Source organism: Peromyscus californicus, unplaced genomic scaffold (assembly GCF_007827085.1).
Source record: "Peromyscus californicus insignis strain IS unplaced genomic scaffold, ASM782708v3 Scaffold_16__1_contigs__length_79575227, whole genome shotgun sequence".
NCBI lineage: Eukaryota > Metazoa > Chordata > Mammalia > Rodentia > Cricetidae > Peromyscus > Peromyscus californicus.
In genome coordinates, this window is record NW_026294458.1 from 39807694 (window position 1) to 39825440 (window position 17747).

The following is a 17747-nucleotide window of genomic DNA, read 5'->3' on the forward strand; positions in this document are numbered from 1 at the left end:
GCCACTCCTGCGGGCTCTGTCAGCCTCCGCCCACTGGGCCACCGGCATCCTAGCAAGGAACCTAGCTGGGGCGCGCAGTGCAGTCGCTGATGTGGCATTGCGTGGCGGCGGGGTCTGAGGAGGAGCAGAGGAGAGGTCGCTAGAACTCGGAACTTGCCCCTGCCCTCACCCCTTTGACAGCAGGCCTTGTAAGTAGCTACGTTTAAACTGGGCGATCGCTGTCGTTTTGGGCAGCGAAGAAGGACAACCTTCAGTAGCTCAAGCCACAGGCGTTTCCAAATAGAAGGGTTGGAGATGCGCGCTGCCCACGCCTCCAATAGGGCGGTCCAGGCCCGCCTCAAGGGTTTCCTATCCACGCTTTTTCAGGGGAGAGAAAAGTAGATGCCAAGAGTACAGGATTTGCGGACAGGATTCTAGTGGAGGAATACTGCACCTTTTAATGACATCCGAATTCTTTGGAAATGTGGTCGTTTCTGTGGAGAAGTTCTGGGTGGGTGCTTGAAGGAATGCTTAGGTTCATTTACTGTTGAGGTGGGTGGTACTTGTGAATAAAGCAAGAACTCTTGTTTAGGCCTGGTGAGACCTGCAGACTTGCATCAAGTACGTTTTGATTCTGTGGAAGTGGTTGAAGGATCACCGGAAATGCGGTGGGGAACAGAGGAGATCTGCAATCAGTAGCCACTGGAATGCGGATTTTGACAGAAACTTGATCTCTTTGGAATAAGAAGTCGAGAGCTGCACTCAATGGGCTGAACACCAGGCTTTGTGGCAGGCCTCTTTTACCTGCATTACGTGGAATTCCTGCACCCAAATTATGACATAGATATCATCTCCATTGTCAGATAAGACCAAGACCCACACCCTATCCCAGCATGCCACAGATGCCTCCAGACAGTGTATGTTGTATTACTTCACTAAGAGTCCATAAACTGGTGTGTCACTTGTCATCAATGTGCGGGTGAGAATTTCTGGTGAATGCCTCTTTCTTCTAATGTCTATAAAGTTTTTACGACAAAGATTCTATTCTGTGGGCTCCTGTAGTCACTATCTGCTATTATGTAACAGATCACCATAAAGTTGATACCCGAAGCAGCACACACATATTATTGCACAGTTCTGGAAGGCACAAGTCCAGGCCTGGCTTGACTGGGTCATCTGCTCTGGGTCTCACAAGACTGCATTCAGGCGGCTGCTGGCTTCATTCTCATCTGCAGGTTCTGGGTGGTGGTGGGGGACCAAATCTGTTTTCAGGCTGCAGCAGGTTCTTAAGCACAACTCATTTCTTTGCAGGAATGGGGCTGAGTCTCCAGTTTCTTTCAGGAGATTAGCAAGAAGGTGCCTTTCATTTCCAGGATCTTACCTTAGGCAATCCTTAAAAGCTAGGCAGTGGCGTCCAAAGGAAGCTCCCAAGAGTTTGGATTAAATATTCAACACTTGCATTACCATAGACCTACTGCAATGTTACCATAAATCCACAAGCTGCCCTGCCTTCTTACCAAGGGGGACTGTCTAGAGGATTCCCAACACTTCACCCCTGTGGCAGCAAAGGAAACCCGCAAAGGAACAGCCCTTAAATGTGGCTGTACGAAGTCATTTGTGTCTTATGCTCAGCTTTCTGAATCATTTGGAAGCAGTCAATAGTGCTCCTTCTATCATGGAACGCTGCTTCACAATGGTTGATGGTCAAGGATTAATTAGATTTTCATAAGCTGCCATCTCCAGGCGTCAGATTTGTTGACAGGGTTCTCAAGATGATAAAAAGATCCCTTCTGCTTGCAGGAATGTACATTTGTTTCCCCACAGCTAAGCATAATCAACACTCTTGGACTTCTCCATGAGCCAGCACGGAGATTCTGAAGGGCTGACAGAAGAGGGTAGACTCACTAGAAATCTCAGCATCCCAGAGACCACATCATAGCGAGGCTGTAAGTTTTACTATTGATCCATTATCTCAGACTTGAAGCTGCGGATGCCCTTGCTTTAGTCTGAATCTAGAATTTCCCCCACAGGACATGTATTAAAGCCTGAGAAAGTGGGCTCGTTAAAGGAAAGGCCTGATAGAAAGAAGGTAGGCCACCGTGGAGCATGATCATGAAGGATATATTGGGCCCCAGACCTTTCTCTCTCTCTCTCTCTCTCTCTCTCTCTCTCTCTCTCTCTCTCTCTCTCTCTCTCTCTCTCCTCACTAGGCACGAATAGACTTCCTCTACCATGTGTTTCAGTCGTGATATTCTGTCTCATCACAGGCCCGAAAGTGACTGAGTCAAGCCATGATGGGCTGAAATCTCTGAACTGTGAGCCAAATAAACTTCCTATTTTAAGTCGTATATTTTGTCATGGTGGGGGAAGCTGACAGAGTAAGTCACTAAACAGGTATAGACATATATGAGGGGAGTCATAGTAACTTGCTGTTTGCTCCTTCCATAGCCAAAGATGAGGGAAGGGGGAGTCCAAAAAAAAACTCCTTTCATACTTCATTTAATAACCACATCATTCCAGCCAAACACCAGTAAAAACTGTGGCCCACTGACATTCCCATTCATATCACACTCACAAAGGCCAGAGGGCATCCGGATGCTTGCTCTTACCAGTCTATGACAAGGTAAAGATGTCAAACTCCTTAACAAAACAATAGCAAATATAATGCAGCAGTAGGTAAAGAGAATTACCCAGAAGAACCAAGTAGGGTTTTCCCAGTGATGCAAGTCCTGTTCAGTACTCAGAAGCCAATCAGCATAATCCTGTTATAACTCATAAAACATCCATGTGTGCAGACAAGCACTTAGGAAAACTGAGCATCATAAAAATGCCAGAGAAATGGGAACAAAGAGGGACTTTTAAACTTTGATAAGAGGCAGGTACCAAAAAGCTTTTCATGTTTAATGTGAAAGACAAGATAGTTTTGATACATGCTTTATGATTACATTGAAGTAACATTTTGTTTCAGTGACAGAACTGTGACACAGAGCAGGTAAGTGGTTGTTCAGGTTTAAGGAAAGTGTGGGGTGGGAAGGAAGTGGGTGTGGCTATAACAGGGCATCATATGGAATGGTTGTGGTAATGGAAACATTGTCACTTGGCTGTGCTACAATGTTGCTAGGAAACAGCATGGTAAGGCATAGTATAGCTGAGGGAAAGTGGTGAACGGACCCATGAATCAAATTGGTTTGTTCCTACTGACTACCTGTGCACCTACAACTACCTCAAAAACAAAAGGCTTAATTTTAAGAAAGTTTCCAAATCTCTCCCTCACTTCCTCCTAGGCCACATTTCTCTGTGCAGAAGTTTGTTCCCTTAATGAAGCCCTTTCCAGAACAAAATCATCTTTCCATTGCTCCTGGATGATGTCCTGGATGGAAGAGGTTGGGGATTATTATTTTTTTAATTGGAAGTTTGGGGTTCTTACCTGACCATCATGGAGAATGATGTCCATTATTCCTTTAATGACATCACCAGGCCAATTGTGTATAAAATATATCATTGTTAATTGGTCTAGATATTTATGGCTTGATATACGTTTAAGAAAGCTGTCATAATTTTTTTCAATAAGCAATGTAGCACAAAATACAGTAGGCACTTTGTGTGAAATTTCAAAGATATGTGCACATATATGCATTTATATATATATATTTGTATATATTTAAAATCTATTTCAATCCAACATTAAAGGGTATTTTCAGCATCTTTTCACACATATACACACATATACACATGCAAACTGCCCACTTTTCGTATATGTAACTCTTAGTGAGAAAACTGGCTCAAACTAATTTTGTTATTTATGTAAATACATAATTAATCCTCTTGAATTTAATAAATCTTCTAACTGTCCCAGCTGAATCCTCAGTTTTGAGATATGCAGACTAGCATGTAAACAACTCACACACACACACACACACACACACACACACACACACACACACACTTACTTCTCTATACATATACCTGCTCTCATGGGCACAGATCAAATATAATTACTCTAACTCTTAGCCTTTAAGAAGAAAAAAAAGATGTGAGAGAATGAAGAGAAAAGAGGAAAGAGGAGGGGAAAGGGGTTACTAATGATTTTTGGACCATTCAGCATTAGAAGAGGAAGGTAAAAATGAAGGAAGGAACTGAAAGAAAAGGAGGAAAAGAGAAGGAAAGGGGAAGGATGAAGAGAGAGGAGAGAGAGGACTAGGTATGGAGGGATAGACAGACAGAAATGTCACAGCTTACTACTATATCATTTCTTAAGGAATTCAAAACTGCTTCCCAAAACAACTACAAAAAAAAAGGACCTAGACCTTTGGCAAAAATCTAATATCACTTGATGATCAAACTCATAAAGAGGCTAGGGATGAAGGGAGCATGTCTCAACATAATAAAGGCTATGTAAGACAAGCCTACAGTCAACGTCATGTTTATTGGAGAAAAACCTGGAGCATCCCTATTATGGTTAGGAATATGACAAGGGTGTTCATTCTCTCTACTCCTATTCAATATAGTACTTGAAGCCTTACCGAGAACAATGAGACAAGAGAATGGAGTAAAAGATACAAATAGGAAGAGAAGAAAAGAAAGTATCCCTACTTGAAGGTGATAGATTCTGTGTATGAGACCTTACAGATTCCATCAAAAAAATAAAATAAAGAACTTAGAGCTGAAATACATTCAACAAAGTATCAGGATGCAAAATTAACACTCTTAAATTAGTAGCCTTAGAAAGAAATCAGAGAAGTAATCTTTTTACAACACACACACACACACACACACACACACACACACACACACACACACACACAAAACCTGCCAAAAAATCTCTCCATCTTGGGTTGGTAATTGGTTAGATTTGTTGTTATTGTTTTTTTTAATTCATGTTGCTTCTCTTCTTTCAGTAGACTTGTTTACAGTGTTCAGAAGACACTAGCTTGTAAAACAGTTGTGGTGATATTTTTCTCTGCTAAACTAGTGTTCTAGTTAACTTTCTGTTACAGTGATAAACACTATGATCAAAAGTTAACTTGCCAGGCGGTGGTGGCGCTTGCCTTTAATCCCAGCACTCGGGAGGCAGAGGCAGGCGGATCTCTGTGAGTTCCAGGCCAGCCTGGGCAACCAAGTGAGTTCCAGGAAAGGCGCAAAGCTACACAGAGAAACCCTGTCTCGAAAAACAAAAAATAAAAACAAAAACAAAACAAAACAAAAAAAGGGTGACTTGGAGAGGAAAGGGTTTCTGTCAGCTTACAGGTTATAGTAGAAGTCAGGGCAGAAGTTCAAGGGTGAAACCTCAAACAGAAGGAGGACACGGGGAAGTGCTGCTTACTGGTTTACTCCCTCGCTTCTGTTTAGGTAGCCTTTTTGTACAATGTAGGACCCCTGCTTAACAATCAAGAAAATTCCATGTCCGGGAAGCCGGTTTGGAGCTGTCCTGGCACCCGGGGCGGAGCAGAAGCACTCAGCCCCTCTTGATGCAGCTCTGGACTGTCAGGGGATCACATTGCTCCCCAAGTGCAAATTCAAGTGCTAAACCAAGCTTTGTATGTTCTGTGAGGCAGAGAAGTGTGAGGCGGGGGTGGGGGGTGGGGGAGGGGATGGGGTGGGGGGTGGGGATCCCGTCAAACCCAGAGCTGGGCTGCCTTTGGAAGCAGCCTTTACCTCAGTCCACAACCCTCGTGCAAATTCGCCCTTGGCCCAGGCTTGAGCTCCAGGGAGTTTGTTTTCCCCTAAGGGAAGAGACTGAAGTGTCTGAGCCCCACTAATCTTAGGGAAATCTGAAACACAAGACCCAGTGTGTTCACAGGCCGGTACTGAAAAAGAAAAAGAAAATTCCACAAACAAACCCATAAGCCAATCTGATCTAGGCAATCTCCCAATTGAGACTTCCTCAGATAACTCTGGGTTGTGTCACGTTGGCTGCTGCTGAAGCAAACTAGGAGAACCAGTGTTCCAAACCCCAAAGTGTATCTCTAGTTTGCCCCTGTGTGACGAGTACTGTCTGCAGCAATAATCACTACCCAGTCGTTACTTCAGCCTCATAATAAGAGGACAAGGTGGTTGCAAAACAGACACTTGCTAATTGCTTATCAGGGACTGAAGGGTCACCTATGGTACTGTGTGGACTGTTATGTTAGGATGAATCTAAAGGAACAGAAAAGAACAGATAAGCAACCAGAGTGAGACTAGTGGTGAGCATTAAGTTGTTAGATGGGAAGTAGCCAGGAGAGACATACATAGGTGTGGGGAAATTGAGGCAAAGGGGAAGATGGGTGGATATATGGGAGTTTGGGTTAGTGGTGAACTAACCAGGTCAGCCTCTGGGCTTTGGGAACTGAAACGGTGAGAGGAACAGTTATAGGGAAAAGAAAAGAAAGGAGGGAAAAGTAAAAAGAAGAGAGAGAGAGAAAGGAGGGGACAGGGAGATACAGTGGCCCGAACTATATAGATAAATATCTACAGGCAGGGTGGAGACCAGAGAGAAGGTAGAAGATAATGGAGTGTCTGACAGATAAGCGCTGCAGGAGAGTAGGAGAGCTGGGTTGGAATACAAGAGATCACCGGGCTGAGTATTGATTTCCATTCCCTGGCTTTTCTGCTGGTTTACCCTTGCTCCTGGTCTGGACCGTACATACTCCATGTTGCTTTTAAATGATCAGTTTTCGTATGGGTGACCACCCCATCCCTCAATGTATGCAGACGTTTTTAACTCTTTCCTATGTACAATGGAGAACTGAGGCAAACTCTGACCAGCTATGGTGTCTGCGTGTTTCCAGAGTCATGGGGCTGGTGCCAGTTGGGCAGTGCCCAGAGAACTGTTCAGAGTTTGTGTACAGTCTGTAGAGCTTTGCCTCTCCTGGCTGGGTGCTGATGATGGCTCTGGCAGCAGTTGCTAGCAATCCCTTCGAGGAAAGCCTCTTTTGTAGACTTCCTGGTAGGAGTCTTTTGGCCCAGTTTGCAGTCCGTAGTCACAGCAGCAAGCCCACTGCTCTCATAAAGAAAGTTCTTGGGTCCAATGGTAGAAGAGGTTTGTTGGGGTAGTAACCAAGTTGATCTGGGACTGGAGTGATAAAAAATCCGCCTTTTTCCTTTTAATTCTCAAACCATAATCAACTACCCATTCTGATGTGGCTTCTAGTTCTTACCTGAAGTTCTTATTCTTTCTTAACCTGTGTATTCTTTTCATTGCAAGACACAAAGTTATTCAACTATAGCAAACAAAACAAAACTTCCAAGAGATTCTGCTTTCAGGGGCTCTCTCTCTCCTTCATGTAACATGAGTCTTAAAACAGGTTGTAAACACCTTTCTTCCAGTTTGGTGAGACATAAAATTCCTAAGCACTTCCCTTATGCTGTCGTCCTTGAATCTAGAAATAGGAAAACCTTGCCGACATTCTGGCTAGAGGAGGAAGTGACTACTGACAGCCAATCACCCACTGAGCCTAAGTGGTCCATGGAAGCCTTTCTCTTTCTCAACAGATGAGTATCTCTCCCCAGACCTCTCTCTAGGGACCAAAGTGGATGCATAAATCAGAAACTTGATTGGCATGACAGGGCAGGAAACAATGGTCTTTCCTGTGACCCCAATACAAAGCTGACCTCCAGGACAGGTGATGCTTCATCATATCCCTCAGGGGTAACACTCTCCATATGATAGCTTGATATTGTCCCTCATTTTACACACACACACACACACACACACACACACACACACACACACACACACAAATCATATCAGCATGTTTAAAAGACCTTATGAAGATACTGAAAAGATGAAAATATAGCTGTGTGAAAATAAAAAGATGCCACTCGATAGAATTAATATTTTGCTTTTTATACTTTTTTCCTATTATTTTGTCCTGTTTTGCCTTCCTTTATGTATTGTTGATGTAATGTCATTATCTTGTATAAATGAGCAACAACAATATCAGTCATGAGTAGTAAATTTGAGAAATTTTCTTTACAAAATAGAGAATCAAGATGCACTTAAATCTGAAGATTTAAGTTGGAGACAAGAAATAAACCGGAAATTATTAGAGAGCTGAAGAATCCCCCTATATACACACCCCCGGGAGGAAAATAGTGATAAAACAGTCATAAATTTCAAGCCCCGACTACAAAGATGGCCTCAGTGTCTACCAATATAATCCAAGTGGTAACCAGCTCATTTGCCTCTCTCACTCATGACCCATCATCTACATGCACATCACTTTCATACCAAGTGTTGACATGTATATAAAGGGGAAAGGAGACTCTGCCTCATGTGAGGAGTGAGCTCTGCTGTAGAGTGAATGGGCTCTGACCATAACTCTACCTCCATACCAACAAACCACAGAATTTTCCAGACTTCAATTTCCTCAACAAGAGAGTAAAGGGAAGAATAGTTTTGTGACCCTGATGCCTCATCAGATAGCTAGGTAAGCCTTATCTTGGGGTGGACCTGTTGCTGGAAGAGATTGGTATTTGAGTCATTGGGTCAAGTGGGAAGAGTCTGCTCTCTACGTGTGAGTGCTGCCCACTTGGCTGAGGGTCCAGAGAGAACAAAAAAAGAAATAAAAATTAAAAAAAAACTATCATTAAAAAAAAATCGGGTAAAAGCAGAAGCAAAAACTATATAGAGGAATAAAGGGAACTAATTGAAGGGAGAAAGGATGAGAAAAAGGAGGCTGGGAAATCCATGGTATGCTTAAACTATAAAATAAACTTGTATGAAAATGTTGTTACGTAACTGCAGGGCGTTTACCCACCAACCCCACAGTTCCCCAGAGTTTTCTTGAGTGTGAGCACCAGGAAATATTAGAGAGAAGGATTTAGAGTGTGGAGAGAAACAGATAGAAAATAAAAGATAGCTTGGAGAGAGCCTGGAACCTATTCCAAGTAGTCCTGACTGTCTCTGCCCCAGGGTATTTATAGAAATACCAAGGGGGTGGAGCAAAAGACCTCCTCCCCCAGCACAGCCAAGTGCAGACCATCTCAGACACCTGCACTCAGGCCCGTGGTCCTAATCATCCTCTTTATGTGGACCTGCTGGGTAAAGCCACGAGGAACCTGAAAATGGGCTCCCACATGTAACACAGCACCATGTACAAATGAAAACTTCAAAATGTTTTAAAGGCTAAAAATATTGTGTCAATTAGCCTATAAAGATGTTGACATCCTAATTCCAGAAATGTATTGAGTGTGCTCAATGAAATAAAAGAAACTGACTCCATTTCATTTTGATATTTCTTAATCAAAGGATAAATTCATTAAGGATAAATTCAAGTCATTTTAAGATAAACAGAACTGGGTCAAATATGCCTCCAAAAGAAACTCAGTTCCACAGGCAATACTAATGAGTATAGTTCAGGAAGAAAAAATATGCCAGGGGACTTATGAGACCACTCAGCAGGTAAGAGTCCTTGTGGTATAGGAGCAATCATCCCTTTGGACGTGAAGGCCCCACAGAGCCTACCTTAGTGGGCCTTCAATGGCAGCATCTGTAATTAGACTTTGATTTTCTGTTGGAATCGACAGTCAACGTGTTTGTTTTCTTTGTTAGTATGTTGATGTTTGATAGCAGATAAAAAACTGTGTCAAAATTAAACCGAAGCATTAAAATCATAATATAAACATCTTTTTAGCTCAAGGAAGCCGAGCCCATAGGAGTTGATAGAGTGGTGGTTTTTAGAGATGGTGAAGAGAGAGGAGGAGAAAGAACAGAGGTGAGATCTCGCCGTGAACACGGAGCTCACTGATTCAGTCTGCATGGTCAATGCGATCCACGCACTTACCTGTCTCCCTCTGTGGTTGTTTGAATGGGCAATGCTCCCACCGGCTCTGTTACATGAGCATTTTGTCTTTAGTTGGTGGCACTGTTTGAGGAGGTTTAAGGAAAGGCAGTTTTGAAAGAGGAAGCAAGCATGTCACTGTATTTCCAGTTCACCTTCTCTGCTTTGTGCTTGCAGTTTCAAGACATGAGCTCTCAGTTACTTTTTCTATTTGCCCATGCCTGCTCCCATGCTGCCCGGTATCTGTCCTCTTATCCCTGCAACTGTAAGCCAAAATAAACTCTTCCTTCTCAAAACAAAACAAAAATTAAGTTAAAAAAGAAAAACGCAATGGAAAGGGGCAATTCACTTTCAGAGAGCTGGGATAACTCGGTGTGCCATCCCTGTGTGTTGCCAGTTAGCCAAGGACACTTTTGCTCCATTTGGATAAAAATCAAGAAAAAATGCAGCATTGCTCCCTTGGCATTACCGGCTCTAGCTGCTGGCCACCCGGAGCACCGGCAGCAACTGCTACCAGCTCAGCCTGCTTTGCTGGAGATTGGAATCAAGGATAGCTGAACTATAAACATCCCAGAGAGGCTTCATCTAGACTCCTGCTACAGCCCAAGGGGCTGCGGAGCCGACTGACTCCATGAGGGTGAGAATGGGGCTCTTTATAAAGGAAAAGGGAACTCGTGCATGTTAGGTGTCTCTGGGTGAGGAGGGCATTCCTCTCATTCCTAATTGAAGGTGTTTGGGGTTCTTAAAGTCCTTCTGCGAAGTTATTGATCAGAACCATGGCTGACATTTCTGCAACCAAAGCAAAAGTCTCTGTCTGAAACAGTCATGGATGCCAGGACAATCTTCTAGTATGGTTGTGAGGCATTTGAGGAAGCCTCCCCCCCCCCCCCCCCCCACACACACGTCAAGTACTTACTAGGTAGGGTCAGGACCTTCAGACTCAAGAGAAAATTAACCAGCAGCATCCCTGGTCCTAAGAGCTTTGAGCTTAGCCTGGCCATACTACCTGGTTCTTTAGCTTGCAAACAGCCCATCAGGAGACTTCTCGGCCTCTGTAATTATGTGTGCCAGCTCCCCAGTAAATCTGCTCTTGTGTGTTTCTGAGTTCGGATTTGAACATGCATCATCCCTCCCACAAGCTCATGGTGGATGCCTTGGCCCCAGATGTTGGTGATGTTTTTAGAGGTGACGGAGACAGAAAAGTGAGGCATGGTTGAGGGAAGCACGTCATTTAGAGTGTGTCTGTGGAGGGCATATTCTGCCCTCTCCACTCCTTACTTCCTGACCACCATCACATGGACTTCTCTGCTCCATCATGCCCTGTTTGCCCCGAGGAATGGACAACTCTTACACTAGGAAACTGAAATTGTTCATGCCAGGAATTCTACTGCAGTGACCAGAAAGCTAATGCCATGTCCCTTTAGTTCTGACTTTCAGAGAACCCCAATACAAGGTCTCACTTCAGTGTGATAAAGATTATGTTAGGTAATGTGTTAAGACGTTCAGGGTACTACTCAGCATGTTCATTATTAATTTTCATTAAGTAATGACTACTACACAAGTTTAATTATTTGGGATAAGGAAGTAAAATTATAGACAACAATGACTTTTGTTTAGAATGATCTGGGAGGTTGATATGGAAAGGCATTGTGGATGATATATAGGTGGCTCATTAGAAACCACATTTTACAGTTTCAGGAATTCTTTTAATCTTTTCAAATACCTTTATTTTTCCTTACCATAGAAAGACATAAAAAGCAGATTGCACAATCAAATGAAATACCAGAGTCATCTGGAGTGTCACACAAGTCATCTTGAGAAGCAGCCGTTCCAACTGCCCACTTCAGTCTCAACATCTGCAGACACCCTTTCCAGCTGCTGTTCTGGAGGAAGAACTGGGTCTCAGAACAACCGGTGACATCTGTCACTGAGATGTGGAAACAAAGCATTATTCAGGCCCCTTTTCAATCAGGGGAGCCATGGGCGCATCTCCATGTCCTTCCTTTGTTGAGTTCCTTCTGTCCTCCATTTTCTTATGGGATCTCACGTCCATCCCTAGGCAATGTCTCTCATTTCTCTCCTTCCTGACCTTGGGTCCCTGGAAGAGCATCAGAAAAAGGCAAAATGCACTAGCAACTTACCATGTCCCCCCTTTGTCCCGACAACTAGACAGGAAGAACGCTCTGATTTTGCAGCAGACTTCCACGCCTTACTTTCTACTAACAAATTAACATCAACCCAATTTAACATATTGATAAAGGTTTCAGTCGTAAAGAAAAGAGTTTTTACTAAACTTTAATGTAAGGGCTGTGATGAATGCAGTTTTTAGGAGGGACCTCCAACCGAAGCAACATTCTCCGGTAGATTGGCTGGGATGGGAGTGGTGGTATCATTTACGATAAGTACTTCACTTTATTGAACACACACTATTGTTCTAGGATCAGAGTATACAGCATTAAATAGGTCCTACCTTCTGGACACTCCACTATTCATGGAGTAAGACAAAGCATCAATACATAAGCTTAAAGGGAAATAAAAAAATAGCTGGTAGTTCACTAATAACTCCAATAAGGAACTTTGGGGGAGGGTTCTTTCATTTTGATGTCTCAGCCGTGTCTTTCAGAGCAAAACAATGGCATTGGTAACCGCCTTATCTATGTGTATTTATGTATCTGCATAACATATAAGAGAGCTCCGTCTCCATCCTCTTGCTTGAACTAGAAAATTAGGAGTTTAAGGCCTGTGGAACATATGCTATTATGAGTGGCAGTCACGTGACTGCCTACCTCAGCCCTTCAGGTGCAAAGTTATGGAGGTGTCTGGTTCAAGCAGTTGCCGTTTTTTGGTTCCTCTATGAATAAACAAATAAATTTGCTTCATTTCTATCCAACATGATTCCCTCATGAAGGTCAGAAGGAGAAACAAATAATGGAGCTGAGATAAAAATTAAGAGGAAATTAAAAATTAGACCAGCTCCAGGAAAGTTCTGACAAATGTTTTTCATTATGTCCGCCACTAATATGCATGCAATCAAAATATGTATTTAGCAGTCATGAATGTCTCTAGTACTTACCAGAGCAATATAAAAAGAAAAACTACAGTGGTGATTTTCTCCAGATTAGCTTTTCTCTTACTGAGATTAGATTATCTGAAAAACACTCATCAGTAATGATCCCACAGAGACTGACTGCAAGCATAAGACCAAACCAGCCAATGGATGGGGGAGGGATTCATAAAGCCCCGCCCCTAGGTGAGGAGCTAGTGACAGCTGATGGTTGTTGGAGAAGGAAGAGTCAGCTTTCTTCAGGAAAGTCGTCCCTCAGAAGCTGCTGATGCTCCAAGAGTAGATGGTCCTACACACACACACACACACACACACACACACACACACACACACACACACACACACACACGCGCGCAGCACTAAGTAGACTCAGTTGTTTTTTTTTAAGATAGAGAGAAAGGGCACAGAAAACTGGGAGGACAAAGTGATTGGGGGATAGAGAAGAAGTTGGAGGTGAGAAAATGGGGTAGATTTTATCAAAATACATTCTATGCACGTAGGAAATTCTCAAACAATAAAAATGCTAAAAATAATAAACGTAAAATGTAATAAGATTGATACTGGCTGATGATGATACAACTTCATGGATATATCACACCATTGAGCATATTCTTTACGTGAATGGGTTTTAGGGTGTGTGCATCATATCTCAATAAAGAAGATGGGAAAACTATCGGAACTATATATATTTTTTTCTTTAATTTGGAAATCATAATAGTCCAATTTGAGTTTTGATACCAAAATAGAAGAATTTAGACAGGCCTGTTGGCATATGCCTGAAATTCCAGCACTCGGGAGGCTGAGGCAGGAGAATCAAGTGTTCGAGGACAGTCTGGGCTATATAGCAAGCTCCAGGACAGCTGAACCTTTACAGCAAGATCCTGTCTCAAGAGCGGAGGGCAGGACAAGCAGAAAGAAATGGAACAGAAGGATGAGAGAGAGGCGGAGGGGAGAGAAGGTAGGTAGGAAAGAGAAAGGAGCGGAAGAAAAGGAAGGAATTAATTATAATCTAACATCACTGGTGAAGAACAGGCCACAAATGCAGCTTTTGGCTCTTTCCCTGCTCTGACTTATAAAAATATTAAATCTACATGTGAGTACAATTTGTTCTTTAAACAAAAAGTAACACAGTCAACCTTTCCTAACCACGAGTTCCACACCTGCGAACTCAAAAAACACATTATCAAAAATACTCAGGGAAAATTGTCTCTACTGAAAATGTACAGTGTTTTTTTCTTCTTCGTATTTCCTAAACAATACACTGTAACAACCACATCCATAGCTTGTAGAGTAAAAGGAATCTAGATATAGACTACATGGTAACATGTGTGTATATTATCAAGAAATAATATGACATTTTGTAAAAGAGACTTGATCATCCTTCAATTTTGGTATATTGTATCCTGGCATATTTGCTAAAACCAATAATTTAGAATCTCTCTTTCTCGTTCTCTGTCTCTCTCTGTCTCTGTCTCTCTGTCTCTCTTTCTCTCTCAGTAACTCCCTTTCTCCCTCCCCCTCTTTGTTTGTGAATGTGTATAAATTTACTGACAAATTCCACTATTTAATAGATATGCTTTAAAATTTATTGACAAACATCACTGTTTAATGCAGCTAGCTTTAAACTACTATGTGGATTATTAAGCAGGGAAATGTTTAAAAGAATATGCATTCTAAAACTTTGATTTTGCACTGACATTTTACAATATACTCTATTTAGAGCTGATATGAAATAGATATTAAATATTAAGTTATCATAAGAAGTACTGAGTGATGTTTTCAAGGCACTTATAAGCTATGAATGAAGAAGTTAGTCTTGGCCTCCTCAAAACTGACAAGACAAGGCCTTTGGGCTCCCTTCCCTATGGCTTAAATGACAGTCCTGTTCTGCCACATACCGAAGAAGGAGGGTGCTTGGTTTGAAGGCACAGGTGCTGTTCAAAGGATTCTGAAAATTCCTGTATTTTGGAATGAGCTCCTCTTTGTGATCCCACTGGCTCCTTGAATGACCCATCCACTGAGCATTTTCTGTGATAACGCATCGGAAGATGGCTTCGGGATCCCTGGTCCTCATGAGAATGTCGTCTAGGGTGGCAGTCAGGTGTCATAATGCTGGGAAATGTGGGAAACTAGAAATATAGAAAAAAATTTAAGTTTACCTCATAATGGATATGTACAATACGAACCCACAGACAGGATACATATAAAATAACAGCTAGAGAAAACATATGTTTCGGGAAAATTTTATCTTTTTTCTCAGTAAGAGCTTCCCCTGCCATAACGCAGCAGAATCAGTGGTTAAACTATCATGTTTAATATCTCCAGACTATGATTATTCCTTGCTCTTCTACCAACAGGACAGTGGAGGACTCCAAACCTGGAGTAAAATTGCCAGAATAATCCTTTAAAAATTTTATTGACACTATAAATGTTTCAGAAATAATGTAAAGATGAATATTTATGGATTTTTAAAATAAATAGAAATAATGGAGGAATTACGAGGAACAATTAATTTATCCTATATATAAAAGTCACTAATACATATCAAAAGAAGTATAAAATTAATCATATATGAAAACTTTAAAATCCTACACATTATCAATGCCTTACAAATATTCAGAACTTACACAACCATGTCATGAAGGCTTCCAGACATGGAGATCATGTAACGACATCAAGGTTGAGGTCACAATTTTAAAATAAACAAAGGGCAGAGTTCAGAGAAGCCAAATTTCCTTAAAGAACCTTTTCCTCACACTCCAGCCTGCTTCAGTGTAGACTTTGTACTGAAGACATTTATCTCCATGTGGCCAAATTCTGCACACAGTTTAGTCTATGTCAGTCACTGAGTTGTATTCAACTTAAGTTTCCCACGGGGCCCTTTTGGAAACATTCTTCTCTCTCCCTTCAGTCACTGTAAATCTTTAGCTTCCTTAGATCTTTCTGTCATGGCGACTCAGACGTTTTGTTCACTTACCCCATCTCTTGAGTGTGAGGGGGCCCCCAAGGTTCTAGATTAGTCCCTTCCTTGTCTTTCTCTTTTCATTCTGCGCTGTCTCCCTACACCTGTCTGGACATCAGTCTCTAGCTATAATCCTAATTTATATCGTAAATGCTGACTTCTCCCCTGAGCTGTCTAGTCAACTCCCCGTGGTGTTCCGTGGACTCTCAAACTGACATATATATCTGAGCTACTCTATAAATCTATAGAAAGCCATTGTTTTGGACCAGGGGTGGGAGCCCACAAAGATTCCAACTTGTGGTTTGACTCAAGGTCAGAGAGTCATAGTTTATGTTGCTCTCCAACTGCATAATAGGGTGCAAAGGCATGATTACCAGGTGTCTTATACTTCAAGGCCTAATCACAAGATGCTTTGCCGTGGGGTGTGGGTACCAGGTGTTTTAAAGGGTCTACACTTGGTTGTATGTTGTGCTTTGATCTTGAAAGGGGGAGGTCTTTTGCCTCTCCCCTTGCTAGTGTATAAAAAGCCCATTAGAAATAAATTTGAGGCAACCCTGGATATTGACCCAGGACCCTCCTGAAGCTATCCTTTGTCTCTTCTCTCTCTCTCTCTCTCTCTCTCTCTCTCTCTCTCTCTCTCTCTCTCTGTCTACTTCTATATTTCCTATCTAGCATTTCTAAATTCCTCACCCCTCCCTTCAAGGGACACTTCGATAGGCTGGGGCTGAACCCCAACACTGAACCTCAACAATGAGGCTTCTGAATTGGCTCCCAACAGATCAGGTGAAAATAAAAATGGAGTCACCCATGCTAAATCTCCAAGTAGTTCCATTAAGAACCCAGAAGAAATGGGACAGCTGAATTTGCCAAGCAGGCTAGTTTCAATGGGCATGCTGACGAAGTAGCCCCTGGTTTGATCCTTAGGCACAGATCAAGACCTAAAGTATCTTCACATTAACCAATAAGTCATTTGCCTTCTGTTTGCCACCCTAGCCAGCCTTTTAAGAAAAGAAACTTGGAAATAATCTAGCAGACCTTTTCCCCCCTTTGTTTCTGCTATTGTCATTCTCTCTGTGTCTTTAAAACCATCTCTACCCATCAGAATATGCATTACATTCTGTAGAACGCAGGCATAGAACACAATGATGGATCCATTGGGGATCCATTCTCGGTAGGTACATCAACTTGAATAATATTCATGCACCAAGCTTCCAAAGCTAAGGGAGCCAGGAGAGAGTACATTAGCACCTGATTTCAGAAGGTGAGAGGGAAAGACATATTGAAGAAAACAGAAGAGTTGCCTGTATCTTTCCTCTTCCAATTCTAAGCAATGTACCCCCTTTGGAGCAGAGAAGGAGGAACTTAAACAAGGCCTTTGACTTGAAACTCAGTATCAGGCCCCTACAGTGAAATCCAGTGCCAGGAGCCCCACAGCCCATGCCCCTAGGACAGTGCACACGGATTAAACCTCTGGAACCATGTTAGACAGGCACCAAGGCAGCACCCCTGCCTTAACTATGAGAGTAGAGGAAGAAGCAGCCGGCACATTGTGGAGTAGGATAAAGTTACTACAAGACTTTGCATTGTAGTTCAGGGCCAAGGATTGCTGCAGTGAAACTCACACCAGACAGAGACTAAGGTTCTAGATTTAAGCCCAATCTTGGCATATAAACCTCTAGGTATCCCCTGGCATCTGGTGGAGATCTGTACACAGATGGGCCAGATCTATGTTTCAGCTTATATCCTTGCCAGGCATGGAGTAGGCATGTATACCTACCTATATCGAGACTTCCTATCTTTGTGGCTATAGGACCCAGACAAAAGCTACCCAGCTTAGCATCAGTCTAGAAAGCCAAGGGACCATATGGACAAAACTACCTACAATGTCCAACAGCACAACGGGGAGCAAGAATATGTTTGCTAGGGGTATGGATGGTGTGAAGACGGGTCTGCCTTAGAACTCAATGGCAGACTAGTG

General features: G+C 42.5%; 1 protein-coding gene and 1 long non-coding RNA gene across 4 annotated transcripts in view; one reads left to right on the forward strand and one right to left on the reverse strand.

Moving 5' to 3' along the window:
* Nucleotides 1–11598, forward strand: LOC128112117 (uncharacterized). 2 transcript variants are annotated; one of them, XR_008218851.1, is made up of 3 exons: nucleotides 19–188; nucleotides 3264–3362; nucleotides 11488–11598. It is a non-coding gene; the product is annotated as an uncharacterized LOC128112117 (long non-coding RNA). The 2 variants fall into 2 exon arrangements; XR_008218852.1 differs by lacking the exons at nucleotides 3264–3362; nucleotides 11488–11598 and adding an exon at nucleotides 572–1019 and having other exon boundaries at nucleotides 1–188.
* Nucleotides 11445–17747, reverse strand: part of Lnp1 (leukemia NUP98 fusion partner 1) — a 17792-nt gene continuing 11489 nt past the window's right edge. For both annotated transcript variants that reach the window (XM_052740908.1, XM_052740909.1), the window contains exons 2-3: nucleotides 14706–14936; nucleotides 11445–11841 (exon numbers count right to left, since the gene is read on the reverse strand). In XM_052740908.1, the coding sequence (XP_052596868.1) occupies nucleotides 11692–11841; nucleotides 14706–14936 (381 nt within the window). In that variant the 3' untranslated portion in view covers nucleotides 11445–11691. The remainder of the gene's footprint in view (nucleotides 11842–14705; nucleotides 14937–17747) is intronic.